The sequence below is a fragment of the Heterocephalus glaber genome, unplaced genomic scaffold (assembly GCF_053883595.1).
Source record: "Heterocephalus glaber isolate CG9 unplaced genomic scaffold, H.glaber_assembly_v1.0 deba00001553, whole genome shotgun sequence".
In the NCBI taxonomy this organism is placed as follows: Eukaryota; Metazoa; Chordata; class Mammalia; order Rodentia; family Bathyergidae; genus Heterocephalus; species Heterocephalus glaber.
In genome coordinates, this window is record NW_028258344.1 from 11,764,428 (window position 1) to 11,781,540 (window position 17,113).

At 37.3% G+C, this 17,113-nt stretch overlaps 1 protein-coding gene across 23 annotated transcripts in view; it reads left to right on the top strand.

Annotated features, from left to right (window-relative positions):
- Window positions 1–17,113, top strand: part of Cspp1 (centrosome and spindle pole associated protein 1) — a 142,098-nt gene that overhangs the window by 115,372 nt on the left and 9,613 nt on the right. For 21 of the 23 annotated variants that reach the window (XM_021256047.2, XM_021256044.2, XM_021256051.2 and 18 more), the window contains 6 exons: window positions 695–761; window positions 1,308–1,425; window positions 4,604–4,743; window positions 9,154–9,294; window positions 11,116–11,162; window positions 15,372–15,435. In XM_021256047.2, coding sequence (XP_021111706.1) covers window positions 695–761; window positions 1,308–1,425; window positions 4,604–4,743; window positions 9,154–9,294; window positions 11,116–11,162; window positions 15,372–15,435 — 577 coding nt within the window. The other 2 variants (XM_021256057.2, XM_087190429.1) reach the window with 2 other exon arrangements.

Genomic DNA, 17,113 nt, shown 5'->3' on the forward strand with positions numbered 1-17,113 from the left:
TGCACAGACCTTCCTGTCTGCAGCGGGCTGATTCGGCCTGTTCCCTGCTACTCGGGACCTCGGTAGGGCGTGGGCAGACCTGCCTGTCTGCAGTGGGGTGATTTGGTGTCTTCCGAGCGACTTGGGACCTTGGTAGGGCGTGCCAATTCCGGGAAATTAACCGTGTTTGAGAAGCATAAAAAAGAATAGAAACAGTAAGTTTCTACTGGCCATGTAAAACAGTGACTTAAAATATGCACTGAATGTGTCATTGTGGAATCACTGCATGGCTATGCTGAAGGCGGTGTTGCAGAGGCAAAGGCAGTAGCTGTGTGTTGAGGAGTGAATGGGAATAAGAAAGTAGACCCTAGAAATACACATTTATTATTCTTAAAGGGAAGGAGAGAGTAGACAATAGGTAATGAGTGAAGAAGGATGAGGTAAGACTCTTTTTAAAGAAACAAGTTTTATGCATAGGTTGAGAAGAAGGTGCTTGCAGAGAGGAAGATGTTGGAGAAAAGAGGATGACTGGAGCATGCGAGTCACTTCACTTTGGGCAGGGGCCAGGCCTCTTCTATTCTACTGAGCAGGAAAATTAGGTAGAAATGTGGGCATATTTTATAGGTAGGATAGATGAACTTAGTTTCCTAACTCCTTTCACGCTTGTAAGTAGAAAAAACATACTAAGCATATCTTTTCCATTATTGTTAAACAGGAAAGTTCACTGTCCAGGGCACAGTCTCCTCCAGTACCTGCAAGGAAAAATCAGCTCCGTGCAGAAGGTAGAGTTAACTATTAAATCTGTAATCTGGAATATTTCTTTCATGTTTTGATTGCAAAAATAATAGCGGTGCCAAATACCCTTCCTCTAAGTTCTTCCTGTCGTAAGATCTTACAAAGCCAGGAAGTTAACCTCAGTATACTCTGAAAACTGACCTTTATCAGCTTCATCAGGTTTTATTTGTATTTGTGTGTATGTGGTTTTAGGCGTTTTTAACCCTATACTGTTCGTGTAGCTACCACTGCAGCCAGATTTTAGAGCAGGCCTGTTACCTTGAGGAACTCCCTGTGACTGTACCTTTATAGCTCCACTCTTCACCACCAGAAATATCTCTTAGCTTTTGAAATTCCTGTACTATCAGAAATGTGTTTTGTGGTCTTAATGATATTCATAAATATGATTGTGTCTATTTGTGTATTTGTAAAACATTAAAAATATATTTCATAAAAATTCCTCTCTGAACATTTTACAGTTTTTATGTAAGGTTGGATTTTAATGTTTAATCTTTTGTTCTTATACTTGCCTCTTTAACAATGGGAAATTTTAGAGGAGAGAAAAAATGTAATTATGGAGTTATCAGAAATGAGAAAACAGCTTCGCAGTGAAGAGAGGCGTTTACAAGGGCGGTTGCTCCACATGGACAGCGATGATGAAATTTTTATAAAGTAAGTTTAGAAATGCATCTTTCTTTCTTTCTTTCTTTCTTTCTTTCTTTCTTTCTTTCTTTCTTTCTTTCTTTTCTCTCTCTTTTTCATTCTTGTTTGTTCTGTTCTTTTCTTTTCTTTTTTTTTCTTTTCTTTTCGAGACAGGGTCTCGCTGTGTAGTTCAGACTGGCCTTGATCTCACTATGTAGTCCAGGCTGACCTTGAACTTGTGGCAATCCTCCTGCCTCAGTCTCCCAAGAGCTAGGATTACAGGCATGTGCTACCATGCCCGGAAGTTTTTTGTTTTTCTTGAGTTATTTTTATCTTGTGTTCCCTATCTAATAATTTTGTAGTTTGGGAACATCATTAATTCATTTTACAATTTCCTTACTTTTCTTTTCATAGTCTTCTACAATTAGGTGTAGAAATTTGGTCCTCAAGGGAAATAATAACATAGGAATAGAAAATTTCAGGAATGGAATTATCACAGACAGTTTCATGTTAGAACTTTTAAATTTTCTTCAATAATATAATACTTTCAGGAATAATTATTTTCTAGCAAACATTGGCTGCCAAACATCTTTGATCATTTTTGTTAAAAGGACTCAAATGTTCTAAATTTTTAGTAGGTTGTAAAATCAGCATAGTGGCTAACTACTACCACTTTTTTCTTTCTTTCTTTTAGTTTTTTTTCCTTGGTACTGGAGATCAAACTCAGGACCTTGCACTTGTGAGGCAAGCAGTGGCACCACTGAGCTAAATCCCCGGCCCTTCTTTCTTTTTTAAAAAAATAAGCTTTCTATTTTGAGATTTTAGGTTATGAAAAAGTTGTCAACATGGTACAGAGCTTCTATATACCTTCAGTTTTCCCTGTTGTTAACTTCTTATATTACCAAGGAGCATTTGCCATAACTTAGAAGCTACCCAGGACCTCCTGTATGGTAGGCAGGTGCTCTACCACTGAGTTCCATTACCAATCCTTTTTAAAAAAATTTTATTTTTTGAGACAGGGAGGGTCTCCCTAAGTTGCCCGGTCTGCGTTTGAACATGTGATCCTCCTTCCTCACCTTAGCTGGGATTACAGGTGTTTATCACCACACCTGACTCAGAGTTGGTTCTTTATTCTACTTTCATAAATATCTTCACAAAAATAATCTCTCATTTATTAATTAATTCTCCACAATTATAAGCTCCTATTGTGTGTGAGGCACAAAATAAAGATTATATAGCTTACATGAAAATAAAATCTAATAACTTAACAGCCTATTTAACTATTAGTGTTATGGAAACTAGAGAGGAACAATTTAAAATTCTCTTTAGAGTCTTTTTTGATGTTTGTTTTAATGAGTTTCCATAGAGTTCCTGATACCCTAGGTATATATTAGAGGTCTGTGTCAGCCTTAGTAGGGTTGTTTCATGGTCTTAGTGTGTATGCTTTCTGCTAGAAAGAAAACTCCATGAGAGTAGGCACATTGCTTTTGGGGGCCTCAGCTATTCCTGCCTAGGAATTTAGAGAAGATTTAATAAAGAAGTGAGGGCAGGGCTCTGTGATCAAATGTTATATGATTATAGCCTAGAGCTACATTTTCAAAAAGAAGAGGACCTACTTAGTGCTGAGGGAAGCAGCAGTAGATTTTTAAGAAAATACTGTTTCAGGACTAGAATTACCATCACCATCTTTATCCTCACTTCATATTCCTTTCCTAAGATATCTGCCTAGTATACTAATTACCTAGGAAGCAGTATATCAATGAATTGTTAGGGATCAAGTCCCCTGGAAGCTTTTTATAAAATCATTGTTGGGGACTCTACACAGTATCCTCTATATTGAGCAGAATGCTAATACTATAGTCCTATAGTTTGTACTTTGCGCTGAGAGGAAGGTAGCATTTTTAAACATTAGGACATGTTTGTAGTATGTGACGTTTACAATCATCTTGGAGTACATGTACATAATACATCTCGATTCTTTTTTAAAAAATCTCCTTCCCCTTCCCTCCTGCCACCCTCCTTCCTCTTCTAAATGCCCTCTCCCCATTTTCATTCTTGTTGATATTATTAATCTTGTCTCCTGTTTATTGAGGCTATTAGGTTCCTCTACATGGCATATCTTTATTCTACTTATTTCCCCTTCCCCTCCCTTTCTTCTCTTTCCCCCCCTTACCATTTCCAAGAAATCTATCCCCTTGTCTCCTTCTGTTCATCCTTTATTATACTCCTTGTTTGTACTTTTCAATACTCAAATGAGAGATACTATACAGTATTTAAGCCTGTATGTCTGATTTATTTCACTCAACATTGTATTTTCCAGGTGCATCCATTTCCTTCAGATGTCTCCAATTTGTCTTTCTTTATAGCTCAGTAGTAGTCTATTATGTATCAAGACCACATTTTCTTTATCTAATACTCTGTTGGTGGGTATACAGGCTGCTTCCAGGATTTAGCTATTAGGAATTGTGCTGCTATAAACATTGGTTTGCATGTGTTGCTATAGTATGTCTTAGGCTCTTTGGGGAAGATACTTAGAAGGGGATAGCTGAGTCACATGGAGTTTCTAATTGTAGTTCTTTGAGGAATAGGAAGGAAACATTTTCTGGTCACTTAGTTCATATTTGGGTTCTGTACTAGGTACATTATGTTATTTCTCTTAATTCTCTTGCTCTCAACATGATGATAACGGATGGACCTTACATCTTACAGATAGTGAAATCAAAGTCAAGCTGCTAATAAATATCAGAGCTGGTCTTTGAAACTCAATTTATCTGCCCTCAAATACTGTGATCTTCAAGTTCAAGTCTAGTCTGGGCAACTTAGTGATTTACTGAAACCCTGTCCAGATTTAAAAAAAATAAAATTACCAAAAAATCTGGGGCTACAGCTCAGTGTGAAGGTCATCGGTCCAGTCCCAGTGCTACAAGAAACAGCATCCCCCCAAACTGTGATCTTTCAACTGTATGAATATTTTATAGTAAAGCTGAATTATTCTACTTTTCTAATAAGGTACCTTATATCTGAACATTTTGAAAGATTATAATGATCTTATAAATACCTATTCATTAAGAGATTGAAATAACAGATGGAATATTGTGCTTAAAATATATTGTGGTGAAAAATGCCAATTTTTTTATAGTGACTTCAGTGTAAACTCAGATTTTCTTCCCATAAGGCACATTTGTTATGATTTATTATTTATGTATAGGAAAAGAGAAAGGAATCCTGTAGATGTATTTGACATGGCCAGACATCGAGTGCAAGCTCCTGTCAGAAGACAGTCACCCAAAGGCTTAGATGCTGCCACTTTTCAGAATATTCATGATTTCAATGTGCTGAAAGACAGAGGTGAGTATGTGTTGCTGCTCCAGAGATGCGGCAAGAGTGTTCGACCACATTCAAGGATCTTTGAAAATGTTTGTACAGTGGTACTTCAGTTCACAAATGCATTTGTTTGTGAATAATTTGTTTCACAAACAGATTTGTTTGGAAAAATTTTGTTTTTGTTCATAAATTCTGCCTTGGGTGACAAACATGACTGTGGCCATCTTTCCCACACAAACATGAATGTGGCCATCCTTTCCAGAATCGTGGACTGAATTAAGTTTGTGTACCGAGGTACCACTGTGTTATTTTTCTAAAATAAAATTTCATTTATAATGTTTTAAGTTATAATGAATAAAACTTAAGTACACTTTAGATTTTCATTTTATCAGTTTGGTAGATGAAACTTCAATTTGGCACAAACTTTTCCTTTGGGGAGTAGCTAGAAGCCTCGGTATGGATTAGGTCCTGTAGATTAGTATAAAGAAATAGACCTTGGTGTGTAATGGAAGACGGACAGCAGAAGATGAGCTTGGGAGAAAAACTGAGGAGGAAAAGCTACAGTGATTGGCAGAAAAGCAGGAGAATGTTGGATGCTGAAAGCTGCTAGAAAAGAGCGAGTGTATCAAGGAAAAGCGATTGTGTGAGAATATCACAATGTCTCAGAGGCATTGGTAAACTCTACTAGATCTTTTTCAGTGGAATGATAGGATCAGAAGCGAGTTAACTTTGGAATGAGGGTTGACTAGGAGGCAGGCCTAAGTCTACCCCGGGAAACTATGTGTGGGAAGGGGAACAGAGGCTCTAGGAGGTGCAAGAACTTGGTAGGACGTAGTGTGAGAAGATGCTACAGGGGGAAGAGCTTTAGGAGACAGGAAATGGAAGGACTGATCATAGAAGAGAGCACAGCCCTCAGTAGGTGGGAGGGAATGTAGAGGATATGAGATAAAAGAGCTAACCAATTTTCATGTTGCTTCTTAGTAGGAGTGGAACAAAAAATTTAGTACTTAATCAGGGTTGTCAAAAATAGGAGTCCTGGGAGAGCAGAAATGTGAGAGGAACCTTTTTTGAAAAAGGAATATTTCATAGAGCAGGTGTTGGAGCAGAGAAGGCAAATTTTTGGGATATGTGGTCATCCCACAATGCCAGAAAATCTAGAATTTAAACGTTTTTTATTTTTGAAAGTAATTATGTCTAATTATAGCAAAATTTTAAATATAGAAAGAAATAGGGAGAAATAACTTTAGTCAAACTGCCTAAACAAACACCATTAACATTTTGGATGTTTTTTGGTCTTTTTGAACATAATTTAAACAAAAGTAAAACCAAACACTGGTATAATTGTTATTTTAAAATTTCTGCTCATTTTTTGCTTAAATTTACATATATCATCAATTATATATGTTGTTTTTATGCTGTTTTATTGATAACTCTCTGTTAGGCATTATATTAAGCCAGTGAGTCTCAGAGTCTGGTCTAGAGTTTTTTTTTAAACTAAACCATTATTATTTTTGACATTCTTTTCTCATGTATACACAGGTTTTCCAGAAGTCACATGACAAATGATGACATTCTCTCTCTGAAGTTAATAGAATCTGTACTTTTGTATTATAACTTAATTTCAAATATGGCAGATATATATGTGTGTATATGTATGTGTGCAATATACTGTTAAGCTTTTTCTACTTTTTGAATTTTTGAATTTTTTTTCCGTAGAGGTCTATTAATTTTTTAAGCGTGTACAGAGGACTTGAGGCCACAAAGGTTAAACACAGAACTGAGCCATTCATTCCTTTGTGTCACCACATCAGTTCCTTGTTCAGCCTATGACTTGGTTGTTGTTAATTTTTTTTTTTTTTTTTTTTTTTGGTACTGGGGATTGAACTTGGGTCCTTGCGCTTGCGTAGCAGGCGGTGAAACCACTGAGCTAAATCCCCGGCCGTAATCTTTTTTTTTTTTACAATGAGACAGTCTGAAACTGGAAAAGGCAGGGCCTCATGTGAGTTTGTATCCAAAGCCTCATTTGTTCACTTTGCTTTTAACCATTTTTTAATTCTTAAATAGTCAAGATGTTTCCTATTTAACTTTTTGTGCTTTTTTGATGTGGTGCTAGGGACTGAACCCAGGACCTTGCATATGCTAGGAAGTGCACTACCAGTGAGGTACATTCCCAGCCCCTTTAAATTTTATTTTGAGACAGAGTCTTGCTAAATTGTCCGTGCTGGCCTTGTACTTGTGATCCTCCTGCCTCAGCCTTTCAGGTCGCTGGGATTTGCAGGTGTGCACTAACCATTTTCACTGTATTCTTCTGATAATGTCTGGATCATAAGGCTTTTTACATATTTAGTATCATTTCTTTAAATTACATCCCAACAGTGTAATTAATGGGACAAAGGAAATAATGTTTTCAAAACTTTTTGTACTTTTCAAGATTCAGAAATTAATATTTAGCATTTAAATTCTTATTAATTGATAATTCATACAGTTTTAGCAGAGGTGAGTTCTCAGACCATCATTTCTTCTAGTAAGGACATCCCTTATAATGTTCCAGTCAGTCTACATTTACTTGTTTTTTGCATGATGCTTATTTGCAAGGGATAAAATTGGCTAGTAACATTATTTTCATTTGTTCAGCATATTTTATTATTTTTTGTTCTGTTTTTGAGATAGGATCTTGCTTTATAGTTCAGGCTGGCCTTGAACTCACTAAGTAGCCCAGGCTAGCCTTAAACTCATTGATGATTCTCCTGCCTCAGCCTTTTGACCACTGGGATTACAGGAATGCTCCATCATGATTGGCAGTTTTTTCAATATATCTATTTTAGAGATCTGCTGCGATTGCATTATCTCATGGCTTCTTGAGTCATAGCTACGTGACTAACCACTTGCATATATATACCTGCATGTAATTTCCCTACTGGTGTTCTGGGTGGCATCGTGGGGAAGTAGGGTAGGTAGGTATGTAGAATGCCTCATTGGAAGTGACTGCTTATTCTGGGGGCTTCCTTATAATGTTATTAAGTTTTTTAAAAAGGCATTTATTAAAGAATATGAATTTCATGTTTTTTAGTTTATGGCTTCTTTAATGTCCTTTGATTTTATATCCCACTATTTATATTGTTACCTGTTGTAAAGTTCTTTACAGTGGCAAGGATTTGGAGGCCTTATATAATTATTGCAGTTTTAATGAAAAATTTTTTACACGTAGTTTGAATCATTAAATAATAACTCTGGGTTTTTTTTAGTTCATATCATAAAATGTGCCTCTTAGCTAATTCTCGGACCGTAAGAATAAAACTAAAAAGATTTTCATGGTTACATGTGCTAAGTTCAACTTTACCTACTTGAATTTTACAAAATAACATTTAACTATTTAAGTTTCTTACCTTCTGAAAGCCACCTTAATAAATACTTATGCAGGTTAATTTACAAAAAGAGGACTTCAGGTTAGAACCCAACTCACTGTGGCAGGAATTCTAGAATGTGTACACACACAATAAGTTTTAGGGCCAGGCATGGTGACGCATGCCTGTAATCCCTGCACTTGGGAATTCAAGGCCAGGCTGGGCTCCATAGTGAGTTCAAGGCCAGCCACAACTACATAGCGAGACCCTGTCTCAAAAAGAAAAAAAGCTTTATTTTTTTAAAGCAGTTTTAGGTGCATAGCAATACTGAACATAAAGTACAGAGTTCCCATATGCTCCCTGCTCCCATGCATGCACAGCCTCCTCCATGATGGACATCGTGTACCACAGTGGTGCATTTTATTATAATTGATGAACCTATGTTTGACATGTCATTTTAAAGTTTAAAGTAGAGTTCATTCTTTTTTTTTTTTTTTTCCTCTTGTACTGGGGATCAAAGTCGGAACCTTGCGCTTGCAAGGCAGGGATGGTGCCACTGAGCTAAATCCCCAGCCCTGGAGTTCATTCTTGATGTTGTATGTTCTATCAGTTTAGAAAATATATGAATATAATAACATACCCATCATGTTAATATACAGAACAGTTTCACAGTCCTAAACCCCCATACTCTGCCTACCCATCCTTTCCTTCTTCTTAATACCTAGGAATCATTTGTCTCTTTACTGTCTCTATAGTTTTGCCTTTTCCAGAATGTTGTAGAGGCGGAATTATATGTAGCCTTCTCAGATTGCCTTCTTTCACTTAGTAATATGCATTCAAGTTTTCTCCATGTATTTTCATAGCTTGATAGCTCATTTCATTTTAGTACTGAATAACAATCCATTGTTTAATAATATGCCGTTTTGATGTATTCAAATGGGTGAATTTACCCATTTACCTCTTGAAGTATATTGTGGTTGCTTCCACGTTTTGACAACTATGAATAAAGCTGCTATAAATATCTGTGTGCAGATTTTTGTGTCTAAAATCTCATTTGAAAACAAGATTAAACTTAGTATTTTGTCCCCAGATTCAGAAACACGAGTTGATTTGAAATTGATGTACCCAGATCTTCCAAGAGATCATCACACTTTAGAGATTCAGCAGCAAGCCCTGCTAAGAGAGCAGCAGAAGAGGCTGAACAGAATAAAAATGCAGGAAGGTGCTGAGGGTGAGGAACAATCATTATTGTTTCAAATAGTATCAGTGAGTTGTTCTTTCGTTGAGTTGCCTTGTCTCTTGTATTGACTTCAGTCCCGGGCAGGTCCCCTCCACTGGCAGCTCCATCTCACAAAGTCTTTTTTAATGTGTAGTCTCAAAAAAGAACAAGTCCCAGAGAGCACTCTGATTCACTCAGTGGGGGTCATATATCCAAGCTTGAGAGGCCCAGCCATTCACTATAGTCAGCAGGATTGAATGCTTTGATCGGGCCAGTTGACCTCTGCACCAGGAACTAGAAACCAAAAGAAGGAATGTTGAAAAGAACACATTAGTGCCCCATGGAGGCTTTTCTCTTCTGTGTGTAGGAGGTGTGTTAAAGTTTTGATGTTTCATAGATTCTGTAAACTGTCAGAATGGACTATATGTTTTGTATAATCATCCACTCAACAGATACAGATGCCCACTAGGGGCACAGATATGGTGATAGATGAAACAGGCCACTGCTCTCAAGGAATTTACATTCTTTTGGAGATGTTAGATTCTAAATAAGCGTAAGTGTGATGAATATCCCAAAGGAAAAATCTAGGGTTCTGTGGGAGTGGGCACCTGGAAGGAGAGCGGAGCTAGTTGTCTCAGAGAGCACTGGTGCACCCTATTGATACCCAGGTGTATTGTATGGCCCCCATAGCTGTATGTCATCTGCTTTGCTGGCCTTCCGGCCATCAAGAGTAGCCAAGGCAGATGAGTTAAAAAAAAATACAATAATCAGATAAGAATAGGAGGAATGGTCTTGCCAGTTACTTTTAGGAAAATTTACCTCTGCTATGGCAGGCTAGTGTGCCTTACAGAATCTGAGGCAGCTTTTGTTTACCTTATGAGACTGCATCATAGGAGTAAATGATGTGAAGCTTTGGGCCCAGATCACAGTCAAGATTTGATAAACACATTTATATGGGATATCTTCCCACCATCTGGTACATTTTTTGTAACAGTCTCATATATCACCCTGTGACAGCAGAATGACCACATGGTATAATAAGTGGTCAGCACCTCATCTAGAGAAAGAAGAGGTGTAAGCATGGTGTTTTTCTTTAGAAGTCTCAGATAATGATCCGATCTTGTGGGATCATGGCAACTTAGGTTGATTAGGCCAAAAGTAGTTTCCAGGTGAATACAGGTACATTTGGGCACTGAGGGTATCCATCCTCCATAGTGACCATCCCCAATTTCCAGCCAACATGATGATGATGTAATTCATAAGAATATGGTCTAAGTATAAATCATTATGAAGATGACTGTAAGATATTTTGAGAAGGAGCACAGGCTACCATTGCCAGCCTCTTTATTCCTAGAGGCAGTATAAAAAAGGATAAAATGTACCCTTTGAAGCAACACATAGGAAGGCTAGTCAGATTGGAGAGGCTTGAGAATACCTGATCCAAAACTTTGCTCTTGGGACAAGTACCTAGAATTTCACTTACTTTAATTGCCTGTTTAACTTCATTCAATACCTTTCTACATAGACGATAGGTCTGTGACAGAAGATGGTAAAGGACCATGCATTAATCAATTTTTCCTTTTTGGGCATCAGTTTTAAGTTTACAGTAGTTTTACTTATTATATTCATTAATGTGAATGGGAGAAGTTTATCCAACTAGGATGGATGCAGTTACATTAATTAATAAGCAGGTAATAAAAATATTCTGAAGTGTGATAGGTGAAGAGTAATTTCCAGTAGAGAGCTAGTTATAAAAGATATTCTGAAATATATCTTTATTTATTAAACATTTTCTAAACTTTTAACCTTGATTTCGTTCTCTATTGACTACAGTTGATTTAGATGCCATCCCAAGTGCTAAAGTACGAGAGCACAGAATGGTAAGCCACCAGTTCTAATTTTTCAAGTTAGGTTCTGGAGGAAAATATTTTTTTAAGGAATATGTATATATTTCACATTTTAAATTTTTCAGGAATATTGAATTAAGAAAGAATTTTAATTTTTTTCTCATCAGTGCAGTGGGTAAAGAATTGTTAGTATAACATGTAGAGAAAACAATGGCGAAGAGTAAGATTCTGGTGCTAGGTTGTTTGAGTTAGTCTATTAGCTGTGTGATTTCTGGCAGATTATTTAATCTCTCTGTGCCTGTTTCCTAATCTGTAAAATGAATATGATAGTACATACCCCCAAGGGTGGCTTAAGTATTAATATTTGCAAGGCATTTAGAGATAGATTTGACATATAATAAGTTCTCTATATATCTATTAAATAAAAAATATAGCATGAATATTGTTGTAAGGATATATACCAGTATATATATATATATATATATGCTCTTAAAGAATATGGCCTGGCTTATACTGATTCCAGAGTTAAGTGTTTGCTGTCATCAGTATTAGCAGTGGTGATGTAAGAGCCTATAACGGAAGTAGTGGTAAGAGTTATAAAGAAAATAAGCAAGGTAAGAGGATAGACAGTGACTCTTATCACTCCTATCTTGAGGAGATGACATTTGTATAGGACTGAATAAAGGAAAGGGCTGGGAATGAATCCTTTCTTTTGGGGGAGGTACTAGAGATTGAATCCAGGGCCTTTCCACTATATCACCAGCTCTTTTTAAAATGTTTTATTTTGAGACAGGGTCTTACTAAATTACCCAGGTGTGGCTTGAACCTGTGATCCTCCCGCCTCAGCCTCCCAGAGTGTTGGCATTACAGGAATGTATCACCACACCCAGCTAGGGATGAACGATTTTCATTTAACACATATTTGTGGAATACAATGATATTGTACCTTGGTTGTCAAACTCAGTTTGTTTCAAATTCTTGTCTGAGCACTGAAAATTTGAGAACTGAGCATATTTTTCCCATTAGAAATAATGGAAAACCAAATAGTTGGTATTAAGGCCCCAGAATTATACTAATAAATTTGTTTTTCCAGGACTTTACCAAATTTGGCAGTGATTTCTTTAACTCTATTATGGTTCTTACAGTTTTCCCCTAAGCTTTACTGCTAATAGCACTAACTTTCTCTGGAGCCATGGTTATGATATTTTACGCAAAAAGCAAAAACAAAACAAAACAAAAAAACCACAGTGAGGAATGTTGTAACGCACTAACACAAGCGCTGTGTGTTGTCTGGGCGAGAGTGCTGCTTAGACTGAAGCGTCTCCTCTTAGTGTCCTCAGTGAGGTGGAATGTGTGACTCCCTCTCAGCTGGTACAAGAGGCTTTTTCAAGTTGGATTTTCAGTTTGACCGTTGAGCAAAGTTACGAACACTAAGCAGATTCTTTTTGAATTTTGCAGTTTGAGTAGTGGAAAGTTGGAGCTTGGAGCTGTTTGACAGCAGAGCTATCACTGTACTTCCTATGGACTGTAGGCACTTTTCCAAGTGCCCAGTGTACAGGAGTCAGCAAAAGCAAAAAATGCCTGCTCTTTGGGAGCTTACATTCTAGGAGAGAGACAATAAGTGATCTGGAGTGTGTTAAACCACTGGGAGAAGATGGAAGCAGGAAAAGGAGTTTAGAGAGTTTTGGGATTTGGGAGGACTTAGCAGTTTAAAATACAGGTGCTTGGCTCCTCTCTCCGAGGAGGTAATGTTGGAATGACACCAGGTTGTTGGCCATGGAAAATATTGGGGAAACAGAGAGCGGAAGAACATTCCAAGTAGAGGCCCTGATGGGAATAGGAATTGGCTGATGCGTGTGTGCAAGGAGCAAGGAGAAGGTTGCAGATAGGGGAGCCTCAACAGGGTGATGGGGAGCAAATGGGACAGAGCGACTGTCAGGCGGCCCTTAGGAGGTTTGCCTCTCGTGCTGCACAGATGATGAGAAGCTTCCAGAGTCTCGGAGTGGAGGAATGAAGTGATGCCATCTATGTTAGGGTTTTGCTCGATCACTGACTGCTGTGTCTTGAGAATAGATTGAGTGGGGTGGAGTATTGCAATAATCTAGGCAAAAATAAACTGGTTTAGACTGGGCAGAGGACAGTGGAAGTGGTTGAATTTAATAGGAGATCTGATAGGATTTTAACATATTGAAGTTGAACTCTGAGAGAAACTAGAGATGGACTTCTTGGTTTTTGGACAGGAGTTGCTATTTATAGAGGTATAGAAGCAAGAAAAATCTGCAAGTTGGTTGGAAATTTAGTTTTGACATGGTAAGTTTGAAATGTCTTTTAGAAAGTTGAGCTGACAAATGCACAGTTCAAGGAAAGAGATGGAAGTTGAAAATACAAATTTAATCTTCCTAGAATCCTTATGATATAGTAATATTTCCCCCATTTTCACATTATGAAAGGCTCAGCTACATTCTTACTTGCTCAGGTTTACCAGTTAGTGTTAGGCTCAGTTTGACCAGATGATAATGACAATGATAATGTTGCTAATAGCTAGTGTTTATTGCTCTCAGTTTCAAAGTATGCTTATTCCTAAATTGATATTTAAATTCTTATTATCTTGCCAGTAGTCACACAGCCAATAAGCAGTAGAACACAGATTTGAACCTAGGCTGGACTTCAGAGCTCCTAATTGTTCCTACCACATGGCCTGAGATGCCTCTACATCTATTTGGAAAGATTGCAGTTTGGTAGGTTTCTTGGTATGTGGCAGTCACATTTCTCAGTGAAAATATACTGATATTTAACATGGGATTTTGGTTAAAATCCTGGATTAATAGATTTTGCCAAAAAGAAGTGCAGTGTAATCCAAGTTTGTCATGGTTGTTTTAAAAAAGTTAGTAAGCCAGATACAGTGGCACATACCTATAGTCCAAGTTACTTGGGAGGCCAAGGCAGGAGGATTGCAAGTTCAAGGCCAGCCTATATCATTTAGAAAGACTCTTGTCTCAAAAAAAGGTGAGGTGTAGGGGAGCTGGAGAGGTTGTTCAGTGTGAAGGCTCTGGGTTCAATCCCCAATACTGAAAAAAATAAACAAAAAATAAATATTGGACTTACAGTCTTTCTAAAAATTGGATTATATAGAAAATTATACAGGATAAAATTGGGGATGATTGTCATGGAAAAATAAGGCACAGATGGATTTTGATCACTCTTCAGTTAGGTAAAGGACTATGATACAGAAGAGGGGCTCGGCATTATGTGTGAAGTGCTGAGAACTGCTGGTTCAGACCATTTGATTAAGCTACTGTGGTAATCATTATCTTGCTAGAAAATAGTCAATGGATGTTTAATGTACAAGAACATGTAAATTTAGTATGTGAAGAGTTTAAGAGAACTTTTTGATAATGAATGATATGCATGAGTGGAGTTCATTACTCTGAAAATTAACAGACATTGCTGGAGTGTTCTACTGAAGGCCTGAAATCTTCAAGAAAGTTAGGGGAGGTGGTGTCGGATGACTTGGTTTCCTTTTGACATATAGTGATTGTTCTTTACTGTAAAATTTCTATTTGTAACTGTATCTCTCGTCTGGGCACTCATTATGTCATAGTCTAATGCCCATATTATTTTCCCTCCTGTATGTCTCACCATATCCATGCTATGTTATCACGACAGTTGCTGTTACATGCAGCTGTTACTACCTGAGGACATGCCTCCCCACTACCCCTCCCCTGCCGCGGGACACAATCTGTCACCTCAAGAGCAAAAACTCCTAAGTTACTTTTGTATCTCCAGTTCCTGGCGTGGAAGAGATAATAAGTGCCCTACACAAATTTATTGAAAAGATGAGTGAAACTTTATTTGGATTCACTGCTTCATACTCATATTTTCATCAACAATAATGTGGTCCTTCAACCACAAGAGGGCGATAGGGAATGGAGTTAGGGAGTAAATGTTTTTTCAGACTCTCAGGCCTGGAAAGATCAAGTCTCACTGTTGTCTTCATTGTCGTGGTGGAGGTGGTATGTACGAAGACTTTCTAGTATTTGCTGGCACTGGAAAGTGGTGTGAGGGAGGAAACAGCCCGTCCCACCTCTATCCTCTTGCTTTTTTTTTGCGGGGGGGGGGGGTGTACAGTGTGGAAACTTGTGTTGTCTCTTAGGATAAATTTGTTTTCCTAAACAGGACTAATACCAATAGCCATATATATATATATATATTTTTTTTTTTTTTTTTCTTAATTTTTTTTAGCCCAGAGATGACACTAATGATTTCATGAAAAATTCATTGCTGGAATCTGATAGTGCTTTTATTGGTGAGTATAGTACTGTATTCTTTATTGTACAAAATGATAAAGAGCTAATACTGCTTTAATGAATAATCAAATATGGGACATAAAAGTTTTCAAAATCAGAATTATTAAAATGAACTTGGAAAGTCACAGGAACAGTTCATACAAAAACCTGTACATGAATTTTCATAACAGCTTTATTTCTAACAGCCAAAAACTGGAATCAGCCCAGAGATTCTTTTTCTTTTTTTTTGGTACTGGATATCGAACTCAGGACCTTGCACTTGCGAGGCATGCGCTGGAACCACTGAGCTAAATCCCCAGCCCAGCCCAGAGATTCTTCAGTAGATGAAGTTAAAACTCTGATATATCCATAGCATGGAATGCTGCTCAGCAATAAAAAGGAACTTCTTGCTGAAACACTCAGTAACTTGGAAGATTCTTTTGAGAAATATGCTGAGCAAAAAAGCCAACTACACACTGTATGATTCCACTTTATTTTTGAAAGGACAAACTTTAGAAATTGAGAATATAATAATGGTTGCCCAGGGCTGGGGACAGGGCTTGAGGGAATGCACAGGCAGTCCCCAGAGGGCAGCAGGAGAGAACCTTTTGCTTATGGGAACTGTTTAAACAACCTGATTGTGGGAATAGATACACAAATACCAACAGATGATAAAATGGTATAGAACTTAATACACACAGAAACACAAATGAGAAGTAAAACTAGGGAGAATTGAATAGGATCAGTGTATTGTATTAATATATCCTGGTTGTGAGGTGTATTGTAGTTTTTTGCTGAATCTTACTATCGGGAAACTGTGCCATGTATATAGGATTCTGTGTTATTTCTTATAATTGCATGTGAATCCAGTTATCTTAATATTTCACTTTATAAATCATGAATATTTAGTCTTTAGAAGATACATGGAGGTACCTTCTTAAGTACTATCATACTTAAAATCACGAACTCTGATCTTAAATATTACTGCTATCCTAGAACTAGCAGGAATAATCTCTTCTACATATTAGTTGTATTTCATGTCAATTACTTTAGATTTTCATGTGATAAAAATTTAAAAGTTAGTTTGTTTTATTAATGAGTTTTTCTTTCTAAGCAGGCTATACTGAGGACAATGAGTAAAGATAAATCAGCAGGAGACAGGGATGGGAATATAGCTCCTATGTGGAGGCAACAGGGAAGTGTGCCTTGTCTTTCCTAACAAGTTAGACAGTCTGAGCCATTCAAGATGGGGTCTGTTACACTAGACCTTATGCCAGCAGTCTGTTATCTTTTTGGCTAGTGGTCATTAAATATCCCATAGTCATGACCGTGTTACTACTGCTCTGGTAAACCTGATGGTTTCAGTGTTTTTTTTTGTTGTTGTTGTTGTGTTTTGAAGTAGGTTTAAAATATATATATATACACACACACACACACACACACACACACACAAAATTTACTTTTTTAACCATTTAAAAGTGTACAACATTCACATTGTTGTGCACCACTTCCAACATCCATTTTTCTAACTATTCATCTTGAAAATGTTAACTCTATATTAAATGGTAATTCTCCATTCCTTTGTCCGTCCACTCCCTGGCAACCACTATTCTACTTCCCAACTCCATGAATTTTACTCTGTACCCTCATATAAGTGAAATCATACATTATTTCTCCTCTTGTGGCTGACTTATTTAC